At 46.3% G+C, this 19,169-nt stretch overlaps 1 protein-coding gene across 11 annotated transcripts in view; it reads right to left on the bottom strand.

Annotated features, from left to right (window-relative positions):
• SLC1A2 (solute carrier family 1 member 2) overlaps window positions 1-19,169 on the bottom strand; it is a 152,158-nt gene that overhangs the window by 44,487 nt on the left and 88,502 nt on the right. For all 11 annotated transcript variants that reach the window (XM_041773751.1, XM_041773753.1, XM_041773750.1 and 8 more), the window contains 5 exons: window positions 15,329-15,468; window positions 13,285-13,437; window positions 11,115-11,365; window positions 4,904-5,072; window positions 196-322 (listed from right to left, as the gene is read on the bottom strand). In XM_041773751.1, coding sequence (XP_041629685.1) covers window positions 196-322; window positions 4,904-5,072; window positions 11,115-11,365; window positions 13,285-13,437; window positions 15,329-15,468 — 840 coding nt within the window. The remainder of the gene's footprint in view (window positions 1-195; window positions 323-4,903; window positions 5,073-11,114; window positions 11,366-13,284; window positions 13,438-15,328; window positions 15,469-19,169) is intronic.

The raw sequence follows: 19,169 nt of genomic DNA, 5'->3' as shown, positions 1-19,169 counted from the left end.
CATAGTTTTCAACTCATTTTCTAGGGGAAGCTTCCAAAAAGAGATTTTCATCCCTTTCTCAAAGTATTTTTGGAGAGCCCTTTGCTTGGTCCATGGTTACTCACTCTCTCCTGCTAGGAAGGCTCCATTATCTTCCGAGGACCCCAGACCTTTGGACTCCCCCTGCCACACTGAAGTAAGAACAAGCCCACTTACCACATGATCATGATCACTAACTTCATTACAATCTCATTCAATATGTTGAAGAACTCCACCATCAGCTTGGCCTGCTCTCCCATCTTCCCCATGGCGATGCCAAAAGCAATGAAAAACCCTATCAGACCTGTTGGGCGAATCACATTACACAGGACAGATTACACAATATGTCTCTCTTCTCCCTCCTTCACCATTCCCGACATAGGGAGCCACCTTCTCACCTGCCTGTTGCCCTTTGAATTAGCCATTCGATTTCACATGGAAAATAACCTTTCTCCTGGATAATTATGGCATCCCTTAACATTTCCCACAAGAGCAAGTTGAACTGTCAGCGGTATTAATTCCTTGAGAAAAACGAATTCCATTTTATTCCAAACTCAGAAGGACTCTCTTCTCTCTCCTCCTCACTTATGAAATCAGAGGTAAGCAGATTCCATAGTACATAGGTTAATGAAGGAAGGCTTGTTGGGACTTGGGGATTATCATGCAAACTTTGGAGCTCACATTAGAATTACAGAGACCAATTAGCCAATAAAGTCTCTGCCAGGGTTATGTCTACTTTAGTTTGGTGTTATCCCAACATCATGTGTTGCTGGTATGTTTCACTGTAGGAAAATCCTGACCATGAGAGTATTTTTCTACTGCTACATGCCTAATGTGAGAAGGAGGAAGAATGTTGAAAAATCAAATGGAAAGCAATGAGAAATCCAAAACAGTTGGAAAACCCCAACTGACCCAGTTTCTGTGCATTTAACCAGGAATGTATTAATTCCTCATCATTCTTTTCATGGTCAAAACGGTTAGAATGCTTCCTTTCTTACTGCATTTTTTTTTTTTTGGCAGTATCATAAAGGTAGAACATAGACTTTGTAATTTCCTCCTAGCCCCTCAGCCCTCTTCTCCCTTCACTTGGCATCGTTTGACTTCCATCTAAATCCAGACCCACCACAGCCTCTAGGGTCAATCCTAACCCCGGGCTGGAAGGATGCAAGGAATTCTGTCCCCATCAAATTGCACTAGGTCCTGAACAAGCTCCAACACCCAACCTTGGGGTTTTTTTTCTTTTTTTTTTTTTTTTTAAGATTTTATTTATTTATGAGAGAGAGAGAGAGAGAGAGAGAGAGAGAGAAGCAGGCTCCATGCAGGGAGACCAACACGGGACTCGATCCCAGGACTCCAGGATCATGCCCTGAGCCAAAGGCAGGCACCAACCCGCTGAGCCACCCAGGGATCCCTTGGGTCTTATCTCTATGTTGTCTTTGCCTCATTCCCTCGACCGGAGTATCTGTCCTGGGAAGCTGCCATATACTTTGGCTCCTCCAAGCTGGGCCTGGCTTCTGTCTCCCCAGAAGATTCTCTCTCTCCTACCATTCCTTCCCATTCTTATCCTAGAGTCTCACCCCCAGCCTGTAGTCTCACCCAGGCCCACCCAGGGACTGGGCCACTACATGGCAAACAGACATCCCCACTATTGCCTGTCTGGATTTCTGATTACCAGTCACCATATGCTTCCACCCCATTCCTGACCCATTATTGACAATCCCAGGGCTCCAATTCTGATTACTTGCATGAACCATCAATCAATGCTGCTGTCCCCCTGGCCACAGGGGGTCAAATGCATGCCCATTTGACATTTCTCTAAAGTGCAATATGGCCTCTCCTCTACACACTCTCCTTCCCTCCTCTTCCCTACACCTGTCTGATCCTAGTTTAGCAAGCCTAATTTCCAGTCCTTACTATTACATCTGATTTCCTATTATGTCTAGTTATGCCTAGAGTCGAGTTATACTAGGTAAATTATAGCATTATAATTTGATTCTCTTAGGGGGGAATTCTTTCTCTCTGAGCCTCTGACTTTACCTTTTCCCTAGCCACCCCCCCCAAACTACTTGCCTCCCCAAACCAAGCACATATCAACTCAGATTGTTCAACTATCATTCATTAGACCTTCTCTCTCTTCAGCAAAAAGAACCCAGCACATGTATTCAGGATGGTTAATACCTGGTACTGAATATTTCTCCTTTTCAGCTCTCATCCAGAAAAACTTGCAAGTGACTTACAAGTGAGTTATTGGTCTTAAAGACAGAGGCTTAGTGAAAATTAATGACCAGGGGAGAGAGACTTGGTTCTGCAGTCACATATAGAACCGAAATTTGGGTTATTCCCAAGCCCTTCTCTCAAGCCCATGGAGAGGAGTTTACCAGGTGTGTGGTGAGAAATAATCTGTGAATATTCTGGTGGTATTACTCAGTTGCATTTGGATATTCTAAGAAAAAAAAAAAAAACTCAAGGTCTCAAAGTCTCAAAGAGCTGGCATTAAAAAGCTCCCTTTGAGGGATCAGCAGAAACTGGGCTACAACAATCATATGAGAGAGAGAGAGAAGTTGGAAGGAGCAAACTCTCCCAGGAATTAATCTAATGGTTAGGGTTAGAGCAGAGCTCAGAAGAGGTATGGAGGTTTTTGGGGAGAGCACTGAGTACTTCAAGAAGAGGGAGGCCAGAGCCAGGGTTTTGTCTTCACTTACTGCAATGCCTGATCTTTGGGACTTTCCAAAGCCCCCAAAAAGGGGGGAAAAAGCCACCTTCTCCACCCTTAGAAGACCAAGGGAAGAATCTTGTTTTAGCCATGATTTGTACATGGGAAGTTTCTCAACAGTCTAACTTCCCTTGGCTTTCTAGAGCTCACCCTGCAGCTGCATACCCGTGTCCAACTTCCATGTCATTTCCCTCTGTAAACACCACCTCACTAAACTCACTTACTGGAACTGGGGTGTTTCACTTGAACAAAGCCCTCTTGGACTTGGTCACTGGGGCTGAGAAGTTAGTGAGTTGTGTTGAAACCCCCAGTCAGGGCAGCCCAAGGTCAACATGACTTCCCAGAATCCACCGAGAATCTGGAAACGACCATGAAAGCCTTCTAAATGATTCACCCCAAAGCTTTGGTCTCATTACTCATGGCCTTAACCTCCTCTAGAGTATGTAGAAGACTGTGGGGTCACTTTGACCATGGGGCTTCGGGGACAGAGCGTGGTTGGGAAGGTCCCAAAGCCTCATGCATATCTGTGCAGTGGGCGAGAAGGGCTAGATCAGGGGTAGAAACCGAGGATATTTGCAAGCTCTCCTCAGAGGAACTCACCCACTGTGTCTTCTCTCCTTCCTCCTGTCACCCCATACTGACAGTCAACAATATTTATTGATCTTCTATTACTGTCAAACCAGTCAGCCTATCTCCTCCCATGCTCTCACTTACTCAACCCATTTCCCACCAGGCCAAATGAAGAAGATCCCTTACTGAAGCTTCTGCTTTTCAGTGCCTGGAAAATCCTTCTTCTCTACCTCTTTCTCTCAACCATTTTGGGTAAGTGAGGTATAAGGTTGTGAAATTTAGAACAAAGAAACAGGATACCCAGTTAAAATGTGAATTTCAGATAAATAATGAGTATATTTTATTTTGGTATGTCCCATGGGTATGTACCATGCAATATTTGGAATTGTTGTTCATCTGAAATTCACACTTAAGTTGGCATCCAGAACTTTATCCAACAACCCTACTAAGGAGACAGGAGCATTTGATCTCCTAGATGGCAAAATGGTAGGACCACTGAGCCAATCCGCTTCTAGCCAGCTCTTGCTCAAATCCTTTGAAATTTTGCTTGTGTGGATCAATCTACTTCTTCTGCCCAGCTTCCCCATTCCTCCCAGCTTAGGGCCAAATATCCCTTTTTCTTGTGTAGGGGACACCATTCTAACAGTAGGTGCGGGGTACAGTGGGGAGTAGCCCCAGGGGTGGATGGGGAGTAAACTGAGCAAACGGGAGTCACCCACATGATGGGCATCTTCATCCTCTGCGGGGTGCTTCCTTATTGAGCTCCTCAGCTCTCCATACACCTTGGATAATGATAGTAGCTCACATGAATACAGCACATAGCATATGCTACTGTGCTCCCTCCACGGGTGCAATCTCATTTAATACTCGTAAGCATCTATAAGAGAAATACAATCTCATCCCCACTTTACAAGTGAAGCTTGAGAAGTGGAGCAACACGGCCATGGGCAGGCCACCAGTGAGTGGTCCATCAGGGATCCAAACCTGGTCTGTCTATCTGCAGAGGCAAAGAACCAAAGGCAAGGCATGCCAGGAAAGCTCCAGGCTAGGGGAAGGGGCTCACTGTAATCCCAGAAAGTTAAATAAGATGATCCCCTTTGATAAGCTCCTTTTAGTACCAACACCAACACTTTAGAATCCTGATCGTATCGTATTTGTTTAAAGACTAAGAAAGCCAGAGTGGGGTGCCCCTGAGTCTAGCATGACACTAACACACAAGGGCAGCTCAAAAGAAAAAAAAAAGCTTCAAATACGAAAAAATTGGATGTGTAACTTCATGAAATGGACAGAGAAAGTGACTTGCCAATACCACGTGGAGTCAGGGAATGTGTCCAATGAATGTTAGTCCCCTCTCTTTTCCCATAACCGACCCCTAGTAGCCATGTCCTCTCGTGGTTCTGCTTGCCCCTGTCCTTCTTCCTTAATCTCTCAACTATCGACCTCTGTCATCCTCAAATTGCTCTCCAGAGAGAGCCTCCTGCTCCACCCACAGAACAGCAGAGCGACTGGTCTTCTGAGAAGGGAGGGAGGGCTGCCAAGGAGCCGAGAAGCAGGACAGGCTGGCCATTGTCTCCCCGCCGACAGGAATACCAGGTTGCCTACCTAAGACATTCATGCCATCCTTGAACTCCAGGCCCTTCTTGATAACCACCTTCACTTCTTCAGGGGCCTCCGTCACAGTCTCGTTCAATAAGGAGATGACAGCGTTGGTGGCATTGCTGTCCTCATCTGATGGAGGAGCCACCAGGACTTTCTTGGTCACCGTTTGAATCTAACGGAGTGGGGGAAAACACAAATATGAGAGGTTTGGTCACCAAAAGCCTAGCCACTTACACATTTTTTTAAATTTTTATTTATTTATGATAGTCAGAGAGAGAGAGAGAGAGAGAGAGAGAGGCAGAGACACAGGCAGAGGGAGAAGCAGGCTCCATGCACCAGGAGCCCGATGTGGGATTCGATCCCGGGTCTCCAGGTTTGCGCCCTGGGCCAAAGGCAGGCACTAAACCGCTGCGCCACCCAGGGATCCCCACTTACACATTTTTAAAGTTCCCAATATGTTAAAAAAATAATTAAGGAATGTCAAAATGAGGTTGCAAAATTTATAGAGTAGTGTTTTATTACACAAATACAGTGGGAAACAGTTATCCTCATCACATGATAACTATAGGATTTATAACAGTCATTTGTAATGTAGTGTGATCTGGTAATGGGACAAACTTCAAGTTGGAGGACAGATGTCTACTTCTTATATTCCCATGACTGTAGCCCTGCATCTTAGAGACAACACCCATCATCCAACATGGATGCTCTTCATAATTGTGAATCCCTTTGGATGACCATTCTTGCCCCTTGGGAGGGGCCCTGGAAGTGGTCAAGAGTAGGAGAGCGAGAGTCTTGGCAGGGATCAGGTGAGCATGGTCTACCTGTTTTGCTTCCTCCTGCCTGGTACCTGTCTGCAGAGTCTTTACAGATCGATTCTCATTTGGACTCCTTCCAGAGCCATGTTCTGCTGAACATCTTCATCTGGTCACCACATGGACTAGTTGCCAGCAGCTGCCATGACAGGGATGTTGGCTTATATTTCAGATCAAAATGTAAGGAGGGAAGACACCCACTCTTTCTTGGCAGTGATGCCAAGCCTTGCTCAATGTTTCCCAGGCATCTCTGTGCAAATGGCCACCTGAGAACCTCTCATGCTATTCCTCGACATCTGTGACATCCATTCTATTTTTAAAGGTGCCAGGCACCCTGGAGAGTGCTATGAAGATTCACATCCGAGCCCAGGGAAACAATACCTCCAAGGGCATTAAAATAGAACTCATGCAGAATCCTAGAATGTCAGTGCTGGTATATAGTAGGCAACAGATGGCTGAACCCTAAATAGATATGGAAGAGGAGGCATGGAGAACTCAAGTGACTTGTCAGACAACATAGAGCTCTTAGCAGAGCTGGGACTTGAACTCCGAGGGCCTGACCACCACTGAGTTCTCCCACTCCCTATGCTACATGGATCCAATCCACTGTGGCTGGGCCTAACACTGAGCAATGCCAAACTGACCAGCTACCCGGAGTGGGATGGGAGTGGAGCAGGATGCGCCCTGTTCTGGCCTGACCACCTATACTTGTGCAGTGAGGGAAGATGCTCAGGCTGAGTGTGCAAGGGGAGAACAGGAAGCTCGTGGGCCCCGTGGTCTGGGCAACGTTGGCATGAAGAGAGAACGCAGGAACAACCAGAAGGGGAGCTTCTGTGAGCAAAGAGTCAGGCTCCCAGGAGAAATGGGAGGACCAGAAGCCAACTGTAGACCTTCCTGGGAATGCTAAAGAAGCCAAGGCTTGAGTTCAAAAGACTAATGGCCATGGTTGTAAATAAATGATGGCTCTCAGGATCAGGTGGGCAGCCAGGTGCTTCATGTTTGACATCTATTATCTTTTATGTCAATAGTAGCCCCTCAAGACTCACAGGGCTAACTAATTGCAGGGCAGAAACTAGCTAGTTGCTGAAGCAGGATGCAAAATGAGGTATGTTTGACTCCAAAATCAGCTTCCAAACAGCACGGGGCAGTGGCTTAAGTTGCAGGCAAGTTGACAGGGATACTGGATGGAACACAGGCTTAATTTCTGCCTGAGTTCTTGATCCAAGCCTATTTGGGTTGGACAACTCCATCTGGGTGCCAGCTCCAGTCTACCTGAGCCCAAGCCACCAGGGTCTCTCGCCCTAATACCTGCAAAAGTCTGCTCACTGACGTTCCCACCCCCCATCTAGTCTACCTGCCAACACCAGGGAAGTCTAGCTACCCAGAGCTCTGCCTACATTCAGAACTGCCAGGTTAATTTCTTAAAAGTAGAAAAACAGTTGTCTGCCTAAAACTCTCTTAAAAGAGGTACCCAAGTCTGACCCTGGCCTACCAGGTCCTGCCTGAGCTGGGCTTTGCCTGAGCTGGGCCTTGCCTCCCTGGCTCACTCCACCTCCCACACTGGCCTTTCTTGGCCTCTCCGAACAGCACCTCAGTTCTGTAGGCAACAGGCTCCACCCCCATCATTGGCAGGCTCCGCCCCCATCCTCAGCAGGCTCCACCCCATCCTCAGCAGGCCCCGCCCCTAGTCCTCAGCAGGCTCCGCCCCAGCCCTCAGCAGGCTCCACCCCCAGCCCTCGGCGCCTCGGTGGGGTCCTTGACTGTTTCAGCTCCGAGGTCTCCCAGTTACTGCAGAGCCCCCCACCCTGCCTCCAGCCCTCCGAGCGCACTGAATTTTTAACTAGCTTGTGTATTTACCTGATGCTTGTGCTGGTCTGTGACCCCCAACGCCCGAATGTAAGCAGGTTCCAATGAGCAGGGACCTCGAGGTCTCACTGCCTGCGGCATCCTGTGCACCGTGGGAGCCTAGCACCCGGGAGGTGCTCACAAATATCGGACGGGTGAGCAAACACAGGTTGCTGGATTCCCCGGAAGAGATGACCCAGGTGCTCCCTCTCCCTGGGCTTGACTGCGTGGGATGAGGCCACACCTTACCCCCCTGGCTCACCTGGAAGCCCCCCTGGCTGGGCCCTTGGGGAAGGCCGCCTCTGCTCCGGGGCCATGCAGCTTTCCATCTCGGTGTCTAACTCTGGCTGGAAAGACCCCACACCCAAGATGGGCTTTCTGTAGTCCCTTCCAGCTGTTTCCCCAGGGCACAGAGGGCCCCTCCCAGGCCCCCTTTCCCTCTGGTAGAGTGACGCCGCTGTCCAATGACTCCCGCGCCCTGAGCCCTCCTCAGGGGCCCCGTGAGCCCATGGATGGCTGCCAGTTTAAGACCTCTTTCCTCGGGCTGCCTGAAGTCCAGCGTAAGGCATCCGAGGGCTTGCCATGAGGCAAATAAAAGAGTGCACACAAGAGCACCTGGGTGCTGTGGTCAGTTGAGCATCCCACTCTTGGTTTCGGCTCTGGTCCTGATCTCAGGGTCGAGAGTTGGAGCCCTGGGTTGGTCTCCACACTCCATGCAGCCTCTGCTTGAGGTTCTCTCTCCCTCTCCTTCTGCCCTCCTCGCTTGCGCTCACCTGCTCTATCTTTCTCTTTAAAGCAAATAAATCTTTTTTTTTTCTTTTTTTAAGAAAAAGATCCAATACAACTTTTCCTCTGACTGTCCTAACTCAAAGGGAGAGTGACCCTGGGCCGAGCTGGGGGCCGAAGGGTTGATTCCTCACAGGCTTGTGGCCAGTGGAGGGGTGAGTCCAGGGTGGGGGTGGCGGTGGGGCAGGGAAGGTTCAGCCCTCTGTTCCCAGTGCACACAGCACCCCTGCCAGGGGCAGCACCATGCTGAGTCGGCCCATTGGCCAGACAGGTCACGGAGTGTGAGCATGGCGAGCACTGCAAAAGCTCACCCCACAGCAGAGCTACAACTCCAAGGGTCTGCTTGCTTCGGGCCTGCCTTGCTGACGACGATCGGAGGGGGGTCTCCTTGCATGGAGCTCGGTCATGACAGGGCCCAAGGAGGAGGCCTACGCCTCCCCCCTCACCTCTCATGCTACCCCTACACCCCGTTCCAGAGTGCTCTTTTCAAAATGCTGACAATAGACTTGGCACCCAATTGTGTCTGTCTCCCCAAAGCAGCAAATTCATCTTCCTAAGTGGGTTGGCAGTGGAGCGAGCACATTCTACAGAGGGAGCGCCAGGGAGCACCCCTCCCTGGCCTGCTGTTCTTCAGCCCCCCGGCCAGCCTCCCCTGGCTCAAATGGTTTCTTTTATTTTTATTATTATCAGTATTATTTTTTAATGGAGCCTTTTTTCCCTTCTGCTCTTTACTGTTTTTTTTTTTTAAACTTCAGTTTTATTTTTTATTGAAGCACAGTTGACACACAATGTTACAGTAGTTTCAGGTGTACACCGTAGTGATTTGACAAGTCTCTACATTACTCCCTGCTCGCCACAAGGGAAGCTGCCATCTGTCACCACACGACACGATCACAGCATCGTTGACTATCTTCCCTAGGCTGCGCCCCATGACTTGCTCACTCCATAACTGGAAGCCTGTAGCTCTCAGTCCCCTGCACCCATTTTGCCCATTGCCCACCTCCTTCCGACAACCATCGGTTTGTTCTCTGTATTTATAAGTCTGCTTCCGCTTTTTGCTTGTTTGCTTATTTGTTGAGTCATTTGTCTAGTTTTTTACTCACATTGCACATTTGAGTGAGATCATACAGTATTTGCCTTTCTCTGACTGACTTATTTCACTTAGCCTCATACCCTCTGGGTCGATCCCTGTTGTTGCAAATGGCAAGATTTCATTGTTTCTAATGGCTGAGGAATAGTCCATCGTGCGTACATACACATCTTTGCCCATGAAATGCTTTTCTTTAGCATAGCTCCATGCTGTACGTGCCACCAAAGTGGTACTGGAAATCAGAGAACACATCCCAACCCAGAGCAATCTGGGCTCAGCAGTGGTTGGCAACAGCATTTTGAGGGCAGCTGGGAATGCAAACTTTTCCTCCAGGCGGCCTGTTTCCTAAGTTCATTCTTCTGTGATTCCCTGAAAATGGCTGGAGGAGGTTCTTTGGTTCTAGTTGACTTCTTACCAGGGCTAATGGGAACTGGAGTGTATTCTAACCTAACCTGAGTTTGGGGCTAGACAACAGGCTGGTGAGTGGGGCTTCGGAAGCTCTCTCAGGGGTTCCACTCAGCAGAATCATCCATTTTTAAAAATTCTACGTTTCTAAAAAATTGATCTGCCTTTATGCAGCTGGTAGGAGTATACACTACTACACACTCTTGTAGAGTCATTCTGCAACATCCAGCAAATCTGAGATATAAAACTCTTTGGCAAGACACTAGCATCCAAGAATTTATTATTTAGAAATACTACACAATCATGAAAAGAGAGAGGGATGATGCTAAGCCCCGTTTAAAAAACAAAACAGAACAAGTGCAACACAGTACGTATAATGCAATACCCCCTGGGGGGAACTTTTTTTTTTAAAAGCTTATGCATACATGCAGGGCAGTCAGTTGGGCATCCAACACTTGGTTTCAGCTCAGGTCATCATTCCAGGGTCCTGAGATTGAGCCCCATGTCGGACTTTGAACTGAGCACAGAGTCTGCTGGGGTCTCTCTCTCCCTCTAACCCTCCCCTTGCTCGCTTGCTCGCTCTCTCTTTTTTGCTCATGCGTGCAAAAACAAATAAATAAATCGTTAAAAAAGGATCATGCACGCTGCATAATATATATATATATATATATATATATATATATATATATATGGAAGAAAACAAAATTCCCAACATGAGTAGTTCTAGGGAAGTAAGGACTTGACTGTAGGTGAATCTACACTGTTTAAGCTTTTTACAACCCTCGTGGATTACTTCCACAATTTGAAAAACACCCAGCCCTTGGGCACACACTAGAGATTCTGAGTCTGTAGGGCATGTGGATTTTTTAAATCCACCCCATGTGATTTTGCTACACTACCCACCCTGAGACTCACTGAGTACTCTAGAGGGTTGTGGGCAAAAGTGATAAAAATATGCCCTTGGACAGCACACCGAGGGGAATCAAAAACAAGGGAAGAGGTAACGGGGGAAAAAAAAGGGCAAGATGGGGCATCCCAGAGCAAAGAGATGTGAAGTGAGCTGGAAGAAAAAGGAAGGTTAATAACAACAAAACAACAAAACACAATTTTAATCCCAAAATCCTGCTCCAAATCATCCCATACAACCTCTAAACAGAGATAATTAAATATAAGAAAACTGCTCCCCAGAGCTGGTACACTGAAACACTCTCCAAGTTATTATCTTGATAATTTAGGAGGCTGGAGGAACAAGAGCATTAGAACTTCAGGTTACCTGTTGAAAACAGGCTTGGACCAGGTTTTCAGGAAAGAGATTTCGAATAAGATCCAGGAAGGCGTCCAGGCTGGACACTTCATCATTCTTCTTCCCAGGTCCCAGCTGCTTCTTGAGTTTGGGGTTCCCTGGGTGGATAGCCAAGACCAGGATGACCCCCAACACCGCGGCAATGATGGTTGTGGACATGTAATACACCATGGCTCTTGTGCCTAAGCGCCCACTGGCTTTAGCATCCAGGCCCGACAACCCTGTGTTGAAAAGACAGCAGAGGCTCAATCCTGTGATGTCTCTGTTAACTGCCCACCCCTGCATACCCATAACCTGCCTCTGTAGTACTCAAATGCCTTAATGGTTGATTAAACCTCCTCCTACTGAATATTTCAATCCTAGAATTTACAGTTCTATTCTCCAAGGACATTTTTGAGATTCTGGAGAACTGGGAGAGTTGAAGATCTCTAGTTCAGAGTTTATAAACTGATCGGTGACTACTTTTCATCAGTCTGGAAGAGTGAGTTAAAGTTGAATATATTCCATTTTTAATTCTGAGATGATGCCGTTCCCATTTATTTGGTATTAAGATATCCTTTCTTTATGAAGTGATGCTAGTACATGCTGTGCTTTTTTTTTTTTTAAGGTTCTCACTTAAAAAAATCAAAAGCTGGTAGCCCTGGTGATTGATCTCAAGAGTCAAGCATAGTGATCTAGCACAGACCTCACTCCTCCGAGGTGAAGCATGATGGAGACCCACATTTTCCAACGTAGAGCAGGGATTAAAGAGCATAAAGGTGGGTGCTTTGTCTATACTGTGGGAGGTCCTGTGATCATTAGAGGAAATTCCAAGCCAAGTCACAAAAACTCCTGCCTTCACTGGGTTTTTTCCCAGTTGTTTCTTCAATTTTTCTACTTCCTGGTTTCAGTTTCTGCTTTTACTAGACAGAAAGATTGTAGCCCTTGCTGTGGGGGAGGAAGTCATTGGTGTAAACTTCTGAATTAAGCTGACCCATATATGAGCCACACTTCTCTTTATAACCTAAAGTCAGATTCTGGCCAACAGATGCTCAGTTTCCTTGCCAGGCTGCCCAGCCTATGGCCTGTTCAATGGGCATGGAAAATTTTTCTCTGGTTTGCAAAGGAACCTTTAAGGTGAAAACACAGTGTCACTCAGTCTGGGGCTGAATGATGAGACCTTGCATTTACCAGGCTCACTGGTAGACCAGAAATCAGATTCTGTAACAATCTGGCTTAGCAGCTGAATCTCTTGGTATTTCTAAAGCCTCACTTGCTTCGTAAGGTGGATAGTCCAGAGGGACAGCTTTCTCAAGGTCACCCAGGTGGCACCCAAATATCAATCAAAGCCTAGCTTTCATCCTTAACTCAGAGCTCAGTCTCTAAACTACATCAATTTATACCCTATTTGAGCAATATTATTTGGTAAGGGGAAAACTGCCAGTATAAGCCCACAGTATAAGCAAACAAATTCTTACAAATAAAACAATCCTTTCAGCCCAAAACAAGTTAACATGATCTATATATTAAGAGTGCTTTTCTTCCAAAAACCTCAAAGGTTTTATTCCTAGTATTTTTTTAAAAGATTTTATTTATTTATTCATGATAGACAGAGAGAGAGAGAGAGAGGCAGAGACACAGGCAGAAGGAGAAGCAGGCTCCATGCCAGGAGCCCAACACGGGACTCGATCCCGGGACTCCAGGATCGCGCCCTGGGCCAAAGGTAGGCACTAAACCGCTGAGCCACCCAGGGATCCCCATTATTCCTAGTGTTTATTTTAATACCCACTTCCCTCTACACTCAGTTAAATAGTCAAGAGAAAATTTCCTTTTCTATTGGTTGCTTTTATTCGTCAGTATCTGAACAAAGCATAATTTGGAAAATGAGACAAGTATACTTCAAAATTAAAATCACTATCATCATCACTTTTAACATGTGGCTGTTTCATCTTTTATTGCTAGACTGACAGATGCCTGGATTGCCCAATAGATGCCAAACATTTTTAGCATTGATAATCCCAATTTCAGAGACAGGAAAACCAAGGTTCTGAAATAAAATGACATGTTCATTCATTCAACCAAATTGAGATTCGATGGTCAATCCACAAGCCAGAGCAGGAGTACGATCCACTGTGGCCAGGCTCCAGAGATATGGTCTTACCTGTGATTAAGCTGGAGATGATGAGAGGGAGAATGAGCATTTTTAGCATCCTCATGAGTATATCCCCCGGGAAGGCTATCAACATGACCACATCGGGGTGGAGAGGAGATGCCAAGCGAAGAAGCCCTCCACATACTGCCCCCAGGATGACACCTAGAAGGGGGAGGGGGAAACATCTGAATTTATGTTTAACTTTACTCAAATGAATGGCTCTAGGGATTCAGGGACGTTGACCTTTCTCATAGCTCTCCATTATTGGAGGATGAGTAGCATGTAACAAAAATACCACTAGATAAGTAAAGTTGATTTTAATGACTAGTGAGAGAATATTGTGTACCTCCAACTATTCTAAAAAGCAGCACTGGGAGGGTCAAGGAGAGCCTTCTCAAGCAAGGCTTTAAGAGAAGGAGGATATATGGTGACTTGACTAACTTCTTTTTTTTTTTTTTTTTTTTTTTTATTAACTTCTTTAAGGATACTGTCCACTTGTACTGGCAGAGATTGTCAGCAGAAATAATCCATAGTGTCAGATATTGCTCCCTTCTGCCCAATCCTAGGCCTGGCCAGTGGCACAGTTCTTAATATATTTCTTCCTTTTCTAACTACATACCAGATGAAAGGAACATTTGATTTACCAAGCTGGTGTGAGTTTTCTTTTTCCTTCTATTTTCTTTGGCTCCCAAAGATTTCCCCATGGCTCATTCTCAAGAAGTTTTGTCCTTGACTTCTACGTTCTCTTACATAATCTTTAGACTTGCTGATTTTACGCAAGATTAGGGGGCGTCTCTAAAAGTATATAATTTGGGAGGAAACAATCTGGGCAGAGTTGCTGGCAGGAGCCTTTCACTTTGCATACTCGGGGATTCCACAGGACAAACTGGATCTCTGCAAACAGGCTGCAGACATAAAAGATGCTTGTAGAAACCACAAACCAGGTCATAGCACCCTGGCTGAGAGGGAGGGAGGAAGTTCCTAGGTCCCCATGAGCTACGGTATTAACTCCAGGGATGTGAAGGGAGCACTGCGGCCAAAAGCCTGATCTTTTTTTACTTCTATAGGTGAAAAACATACTTCTTGACAACCTATGATGAGTGAAATTTATGTGGAGGACAACCTTTGGAAAGCCCTACTACACCTCTATCTTCTTTCATTAATGAACTGAGCTGTGGTCAGTGCCCAGTTCTAACCCTAGTCCACTGACATCAAAGTGGCTGACTTTTTCCTTTGGGAGAATCCATGGAGCTGAATGGGGAAAGGGTTGGAGGTGATGAGTTGTTCACTGCTTCTATGTGTAGCCTAAGAGAGAGCTGAAGAATACAGAGGGATCAAGAGAGGAAATGGTGTGGTTGTCATTACAACACACTGAAATTTGCCCCATTTTCAATAAACCCTGGTCGAAAACCCAAGACCAAGATTGTTTTTTTGTTTTTTTGTTTTTTTCCAAGACCAAGATTGTGTCAACAGTCCCACAAAAGCATAACCATAGCCTGGGTGAGGTCTGAAGTGGGGGAATCAGACTTCTGAGATAGAGCCAGAGCAGATCAAGGCTTCTGGACAAGCCTCTTCCACCCTGACCTCATTAGCTAATGTGCCAAGCTAATCTAAGGTAATGAGGTGTTTGTAGGCTAGACCTCAGGAGCCCTCTTAGTGGGGTTTTCAGCACCTGCTCCCTTTATCTTCAGGCAGGTATTCCTCTAAATGTGGTATGCTGACCATCTGTTTAGGAATCACCTAGAAGGTTTGTTAAGATGTAGATCCCAAGGCCTCACTGTAGATGACCTGAAGTCTCTATGTGTAGGGCCTGGGATTCTGTGTACTAACACACTCACAAGAAGTTGTAAGAATGATTAGAATCCCAAGGAAGAGAACAAATGGCTAGGGCAGGTAAGGGGAAGATTATGTCATCAAGGCAGCCATGCCTGGGCAAAGGAGGCCCAAAGTAGGACATAAGGCTTCCTTTACAGGGAGAAGGCTGGCTGTGGGACCCAGCTTCCCCACAGAGCCACGAGAGAGCCAGAGAAGAGGGGTGGCATCTGTCACCTACCGAACACAGTCAACGTGAGCAGGAGGTTCTTCCCCAGCTTGTCACACAGACGCAGGCCTAGATGTCGGTGCTTCGGCTCCTCTGAGCTGAGATGGCTGTCGTGCATTCGTACTTCCACCTGCTTGGGCATGTTGTTGGCACTACAAAAGAAGCAGATGTCACGGTTAGAGGCTGCGGGGTGACTCCCATACATAGTCTGAGGTGCTCAGGTAATAGCGGGTGAAACAGGCCTCCCCAGGCATAGTGGGGTATTGGGAACCACAGGCAGGAAATAAAAACCCGAGCAAATCAGGGGACTCTGAGCACCAGTTTATATGTCTGGCGCTTCTATCCCTACCATCTTGGATTGTCACAGTAAAGAAAAGGTGTGGGGGCCTGGATGGCTCAGTTGCTTAAGCATCTGCTTTCGGCTCAGGTCATGATCTCAGGGTCCTGGAATCGAGCCCCACGTCAGGCTCCCTGCTCAGTTGGGAGTCTGCTTCTTCCTCTCTCTCTGCCCCTCCCCACTCTTGCTCACACTCTCTGTCTTAAATAAATAAGAAAGAAAGAAAGAAAGAAAGAAAGAAAGAAAGAAAGAAAGAAAGAAAAAGCAAGCGAGCATACCACAAGCAGTGGTGAGGTTTTTCCAAGAATTGCCCACCATGGTAACTCTGAGAGGCAAGAATCCCTGCTCTGTTTCCCAGAAAGTAACTTGCTCAGGGTCATAAGGCTACAAGAAATGGAGCTATAAACCCAGATATGTCTGCCTCCAAAACCCGAGCTCTTTCATTCTTGTGTCAATGGCAAAAAGGTGAGTTCTGAATGATCGAAGGTCAGAAGAGTCATGATCTAAGTCATGCTACATTAAAATGCCTCTGAGCTCAAGGCTTACTCATCCTGATCATGGAAAAGTCATAGATGTTGGTATTCCAAATTATGCCTCTCTTTCGGAAAGGATGGTCTATGTAGTTTTTTTTTAATTGTGGTTTTTAAAAGGTCATTTGCACAATCAGGACTCTGCTAAGCTGCCCGAGTTATGCTACTCAGGGTCAACGAAATGTGGCTTTAAGAGGCACATGACCAAAAAATAAAAAAATAAAAAATTTAAAAAAATTTTTAAAAACAGGCACATGACCACCTTCACCCCTCAGTGCAGCCCAGCCCTTTTCCAGATAAACCCCATGGTGAGAGTCTGCAGGGGAATCCTTGTTGGGGTAATAAGTACACACTACCCCCCTTTTCCAGCTTTATCATTTACCAGGCCAACAAAATTTCAAATTTAAGCTTGGAGATTGGCATAGAGAGGCCTTTTTTCTTTTTCTTTTTTTCTTTTTTTTTGTACTTTGACAACTTAAGATACTTTTTTGTTAGCTGCCATTTACAATCACCATCATGTGATTACAAATTTTTTAGCTGTCTTTAACCCCTAGAAAGACAGGTCACAGACTCTGAATAAATGGCAATGCCTTCTAAGGTGGGAGGGTGTTAGCCTTACCCAGACATTCTCTCCACAGATTGGAAAAGCCTTCTTTTGGAGCCAATGTCCATTTGCAGATCAGTGGTTTGGAATCACTGGTTATAATGGAAATAGTTTAGGTTTTGGAAATAGGGAGCCTGAGATTCAAATCATGCCTCCATCACTGGCTAGCTGTAGAAAAAAGGCCTTGATGCCGACCTTGTGGAAATTAAATGTGATTGTGTATGTTAGGGGCCATCATGACACCTGGTGCAGGTGGCACCTTTATCCAGGGAGCATGGAGACACACACCAAGTAAGCATTCATTGAGTTTGTGATAAGGGTGACATGTAAGTCAGTGGACCTACAGATTTTAACCACCATTTCAACAGGACCCCAAGCTTAGCTTCCAGAGTCTCAGTTTAAGACCAGGGACCCAAACACAACTCCTCACTTTGTTAGAGCAGCCTGCTTAATATATTTGCTCCCAAAATGCTTTGAAATTAGGAATGATGTTTCATGGTCTGGTTAGAATACCCAACTGAAAATATTAGTGAAAATATAAGCATCTTGGTCTCCCCTTAGCGGCCTAATTATCTACTCATCGTGTTCGCTTTGCGACAACCTCTGACTAGCTGACATGTGTGCACTAACGATCACTCAGCCTGTCTAAAACAGAAAGTAGGGCATGACTGCTGGCAGCAGGCAGATGAGGGCCAATCTGGTCAGCAAGCAACAAACATCGCTTCCTCTAATCACCAAGCGAAACAGGCAGAAAGGCTCTTTTGATGACACGCAGGGGAAGATGATCAAAACGATCTTTTCTCGCATGGATAGACCATATTTTCAATGTTTCCATTTGGGATCTTTTGATATTTTTAAACATGTCTGTCAGTCATCTGAAGCTCTAAACTGAGAAATGGCCAGAAAAGAAGGGAGGCCACGTGTGTCTCGGAAATGGAGAATGGATCCGTTAGCGAGCCTTGGGCATCGCTCTGCCTCCCCTTGAGATTGCCACCCCCGCCTTCTGCTTCAGTCGAAGCCCTTTTGCCACTGAAGTCAGACTCAGGCACATGGTTGGTATTGAAGTGAGACTAACAAGTATTGATCCCAAACGTTCGGGCAAGTTCCCTAGGATATAATGCAAGTGTCGGGCATCAAAACAGCCGTGTCAAAGTGAAAACACCCAGATACCAGGGTAACGCAGACACTCGGTCCAGCAGTGTGCTTACGGGCCTGTGACACATGATTCTTGGTTTGTTTTTCAGGCCATAACAAAATGTCTCTGAAACCCTGAGTCAAAACAGCCACATCAAAGTGGCAGCGTCAAAATGCCATGAACCCACATGTGTTTATTAAGAGGATTCCTGCGACTTCCTCAGCCCCCTTGAAATTAAACAAATGCCCCAGGCTTGTAGCAGTTCTTGACATCCGCACGCAGAGAATGATTCGCAAAGTACACCAGGACCCCAGCCTGCATTCAGGAACACAAAGTCCCCTAGGAGCTCTTGGTAAAGATTCCACGCCAGTCTAGATCATCACCAGAACACAAGGGGAGCCCGAAATGGGGAATATTGTAGATGACATGTTGTATCATAGAACAATATAAAACTGTTTCTAAGCTTTATATCTTCAGAATATTTTTTAAGATTTTACTTATTTGAGAAAGAGAGAGTACAGAGGGAGAGGGAGAAGCAGACTCCCCGCTGAGCAGGGAGCCCAGTGTCAGGCTCAATCCAGGACTCTGAGACCATGACCTGAGACAAAGGCAGATGCTTAACCAACTGAGCCACCCAAGCATCCCCTCAGAATATTTTAAATGTGATTATACAGATACACAGATATATAAGTGTTGCTTACTGAATGCACAGAGTGACAGTGGCAATCACAAGGATACGGGGTACCTGGGTGGCTCAGGGGTTGGGCATCTGCCTTTGGCTCAGGGCTTGATCCCAGAGTCCTGGGATTGAGTCCCACATCGGGCTCCCTACATGGAGCCTGCTTCTTCCTCTTCCTGTGTCTCTGCTTCTCTCTGTGTGTCTCTCATGAATAAATAAATAAAATCTTAAACACACACACACACACACACACACACACACACACACACACACACAAACAAGGATACCCGCTACTTACTGAATATTCTATATGATGTCAGATGCTCTGCTCAGTAACAGCAGAGTAAGGTGCAACCCTTGCTCTTAAGGAGCTCATAAGGGGAAACAGAAAGCACACTGCCCAGTACTTGTCTGCTTTACATGTGGGCCACAGTCAAGCTCTGCAGGGGATGCTGTGCAAATGGCAAAAATGGCACCTAACCTGGCTTTGGGGAAGAAGAGTGTTCAAGAAAGGCTTTTAAAGGCTATGGTCTGGGATCCCTGGGTGGCGCAGCGGTTTGGCGCCTGC

This window comes from Vulpes lagopus, chromosome 11 (assembly GCF_018345385.1).
Source record: "Vulpes lagopus strain Blue_001 chromosome 11, ASM1834538v1, whole genome shotgun sequence".
Taxonomy (NCBI): Eukaryota; Metazoa; Chordata; class Mammalia; order Carnivora; family Canidae; genus Vulpes; species Vulpes lagopus.
This window is presented reverse-complemented; position numbering and strand designations above follow the sequence as displayed.